This window comes from Mastomys coucha, unplaced genomic scaffold (assembly GCF_008632895.1).
Source record: "Mastomys coucha isolate ucsf_1 unplaced genomic scaffold, UCSF_Mcou_1 pScaffold7, whole genome shotgun sequence".
In the NCBI taxonomy this organism is placed as follows: domain Eukaryota; kingdom Metazoa; phylum Chordata; class Mammalia; order Rodentia; family Muridae; genus Mastomys; species Mastomys coucha.
In genome coordinates this window covers 51,151,192-51,155,222 of record NW_022196913.1, presented here as the reverse complement: position 1 = coordinate 51,155,222, position 4,031 = coordinate 51,151,192, and the positions used below count along the sequence as shown (strand labels likewise).

The 4,031-nt window shown below is 50.6% G+C and overlaps 1 protein-coding gene across 1 annotated transcript in view; it reads right to left on the bottom strand.

Annotated features, from left to right (window-relative positions):
* The window catches only part of Rbm24 (RNA binding motif protein 24), a 12,423-nt gene extending 11,468 nt beyond the window's left edge, over nt 1-955 (bottom strand). The window contains exon 1 of the mRNA XM_031359100.1: nt 401-955. Coding sequence (XP_031214960.1) covers nt 401-568 — 168 coding nt within the window. The 5' untranslated portion in view covers nt 569-955. The remainder of the gene's footprint in view (nt 1-400) is intronic.
* Nucleotides 956-4,031: the final 3,076 nt, after the last annotated feature.

Here is a 4,031-nt window from a genome sequence, read left to right as displayed (position 1 = left end):
AAAACAAAAAACAAAAAACAAAAAAAACAAAGCACCAGCTCACTTAACAACCAGCCTCCAACCCGGGAATGCCACACATTGAGGGGCTCGGTTTCCTCCCTCCCAACTCTGCATCTCCTATCTGGTTCTCTTTCCCAGGCTCTCTGAGCCACCGAAAGAGCATCGCCTCGGGTCCTCTCGGTACCCAAGGAAGCAACCACGGCCCCTCGCTTCCCTAAGCCCCATAGCACTTAAAGTTTCAGCTCAGCTCCGAGTGAGGTCCCACAGAGCCCCTTTCTCCAAGCTCTGCCTCCCTAGGGCCTGGGGCCACTCGCTTCCTCCTGGCCTGCCTTTGATTGCCTCCAGGACCTCTCTTAGTTGCCTCCCCACCCACCCCGAGTCCTTCTTCCGCGTAACTTACAAATCCGTAGCCCCGGGACTTGCCGGTCTGCCGGTCTGTGATGACCACCGCCTCCTCGATGTCTCCGAAGACCTCGAAGTACTTGCGTAGGCTGGCGTCGGTGGTGTGGTAGGGCAGCCCTCCCACGAAGATCTTGGTGTACGTCGTGTCCTTCTGGGTGGTGTGCATCTTCGCGCCCGCCCCGCGGCTCGGGCTCCGGCTGCGGCTGCGGCTGCGCCTGGTCCTCGGGCTCCGCGTCTCCCGCAGCGCGCGGCGGCCGCCGGGGGCCGAGGGCGCGCGCGGGGGCGAGGGAGCGGCGTGGGCGCTGGGCGCGCGGCTTCCCAAGTGGCCCACTGTCTCCGACACTCGCCCGGGCGCTCTATTCCAGTCCCCGCGTCCGGTCACTGTCCAGACCTTCCCGATCGTCCGGGTAACCAGCTCCGTAGCCGCGGACTGTGCGAGCCTTTTGCACTCAACCCGCGTGAAAGTAAAAAAAATAAAAAATAAAAAATAAAAAAATCTTTTTCTTAAATGCAGAGTGGGTGGTGGTCTCCAAGACCAGAAGAGGTAGATGTTTCTTTCTCAAAAAATCGAGTGGCTTGGGTGGAATAGGGGTAGGTTCAGAGGCTACGGTGTCCCGGGGGCGCGGAGGTGGCAGCTGGGGGCGCGGTGCTGGGCCCGGCTCTGGCTGGGAACCGTCCCTCCGGCTTAGGAGCTGCCACACCAGTGCGGGCGGAAGACGGCTCTCCAACCCTCTGCTCCTTTTTCCTCAGTGGCCCGGGGGTCGACGCCCGGCTGGGGAGGGGGCGGGCCGGACGCCTGCGATTGGCCGGGACAGCACCTGGGGCGCCCGGTGCCGCCGCCCCCCAGCTGTTGGGAACAGCTGCTTCTCTCCCCGCGCACGGCGCGGCGCTGGGTCGCCTAGCTGGGGCTCTGGCGCTGTTGCTGGGGCAGAGTTGGAAACGGCTGGAGGCGGCCTGGCTCTGTTGTTGGCTGCTCCTACCGGTCAAAGTCGCAAAGACCCCTGGCGTCTCCGGTTCTGGTCTCTCACAGGGACCCAGAGCGAGCTGCTTGACTCTCCAAAGCAGACCACGCGAGCTCTTCTTCTCGCTAGGCCTCGATGGCACGACCACTTGACTTGAGAGTCTCCGGAGCCTGGGGTGGTTTGTACAGAGGCCAGTCCCCTCCCAAACACCTGGGACCAAGGAGATCTGCCTCCTCTAGCGGTCTGAACCATGAGAAGAGCCCTCAAGTTTTCTTAGCCTCTAAAAGCTGGTGCTGTGGGAAACCAAGCGGCAGAGCCCCAGGGGTGGTGTGTGGTGGGGTGTATAATAATAATAATAATAATAATAATAATAATAATAATAATAATAATAGCCCCTATCATTTGGGAGTGCTTGAGAAAAACTTTAGCTTTAATGGCTCACAGCTAGCAAAGGGTAGCAAAGTGTGTCTGTGTTCATCGGGCCCTGCCTTCTACTTCAGAGGACCATGAATTAGGACTGTTACCTTACACGATTATCAAATTTATGCTTCCTACCTAACTTAGTTATTCAGGAAGATGGGTACAATGTCTGTCTCAACACAAGTCAATCCCACCTCCGCCTTTTTTTTCCCTCCCCTAAGCAAAGAATCTATTTCCTCTATTTGCATTACAGAACATTTAGTGAATTGACCTCATTTATTTATCCGGATATAATTGTAAAATGTATAATTTCTTTTCAAACGGAGAGAAAAAAAAACCCTGTTGCATAATGATGAATTTCTACCAGCAAATTTGAAAGCATACGTAGAATACATTAAACGTAATATATATTTATTAGCTTAAGCCAGCTCATTGGCAGTTCTTCTGCTCAACAGGGCTTTAAATTAATGACGCTCTGAAATCAGTCAATAGCATTTGAGATTTAGATTAAACATCCCTCCGGTTATTTTGAGACAGAGTCTTGTGTATCCCAGGCTGTCCTTGAACTTCTGATATACCACAAGGACTACTTTGAATTTAGACTTCTGATTCTCCTGCCTCGGAGTCCTGAATGCTCCAATTGCAGGCACGTATCCCTGCTCTGGGTTTATGGGATGTTTGGGAAGGAAGGCAGGGCTTCCTGCCTGCCAGGAAGGCACCCTGCCCACTGAGCTACATCCCTAGGCCCCTCCACTGTGCTACATCCCCAGGCCCCTGGTGAAAGTATTTAATGTGGGCAGAACATTCCGCTCTCTGCCCTCACCGCACAAGCGGTTTTTGCTTGGAGAGGCCAGTGTAGTCCCAACACTAATTACCCCTGAGCTACACCTTTTTTTCCCTTTTAAACAGGTCAGTGTGTTAGCGGATAGAGCCCCACAGACATACCCCAGTTACTTTCCAGAGCACCTCAGCTGTCAACCCCAGCTGATGAAGAATGTGCTGTCTGCAAAGGTGAATGAGAAGTACTAGCGAATTATCCTGGTAGGAAATCTTCAACTCATCTTTCCACAGGAGGCTGACTGAGGTTATCAGGGTCTGTTTGAATCCCCAGTGAAAGATAAGGAAAACTAAGAAATCTATCTGTGGTTAGTCCAGGTTAGAAAAATTAAGCAATTTATAATGTAAGTATTTCATATGAAGTGTTGCCCCTTTAATACAGTTCCTCATGTTGTGGTGACCCTCCAATCATTAAACTATTTTTGCTGCTACTTCTTCACTGTAATTTTACCACTGTGATGAATAGTAGCAAAGTATCTGTGTTTTCCAATGGCCTTTGGGGGCGATGACCCGCAGGTTGAGAGCCACTGTTTTAGATGCTGGCCCCAATGTGAAAATATAAACTTTTCCACTGTTTAAGTAAAGTACTAGTTCAGAAGGGACTCTGTTCAGAAACAGACCCCCAAACAGAAGAGACATGCTTTTTAATATTTACTCTCCATCACAATTACAGTACTTCACTGAAGCGCAGGCAATATCTTCTGAGAGGGGAAGTGTCTACTAAGCAGTTTCGTACAGTGTGGCATTAGCTGTCTCGTGGTCTTCCTATATGAGTAAGAAGCCACCCCAACCTTCAGGGATAGAGTTGGAGTGCAGCCAGCCATTTGGATGGTGGTCACTAGGCAAAGTGGAGAGAGCTAAGAGGAAGTTTTACCCCACAATGGGATGGGCTGTATCCTGGAGCTCAGTCTTAGGGAAGAAACACACTGTTTACTTTGAGGGCTGAAGAGCCTGGTTAGTGGGAAAGATACTTGGTATGCAAGTGCTAGGACCTGAGTTCAAATCCCTGCATCACTATGAAAAATGATGGCACATCTTGGTCAACTTCTGGACTCTGTATACACACATACACACAAGGGGGGAGAAAAGGGGGGATTGAGGCTTGTATGTCATTATTCCAGAGAAAATAGCACAGGTAACAGTAGTCCCTTAAGTCCCATGGGACCCCACTGAAGTGCCTTTAGAAAGTATTTGACACTTTTGTCTGAAATTATTTTATTTTGAACAAGATGATACCTGGTCATTGGGACATTTTCGAAATTCTACAAATAATCAAGGCATTCCTAATCAGCCACATGAGCTGCTGGGATTTCGGTGGAGAGGAACGGTGATTATTAATTTTCTAAATCCACATCAGTAGAGGACATCATTCAGCATGCTCATTGCACACTATGGGTTTGATTTCACATC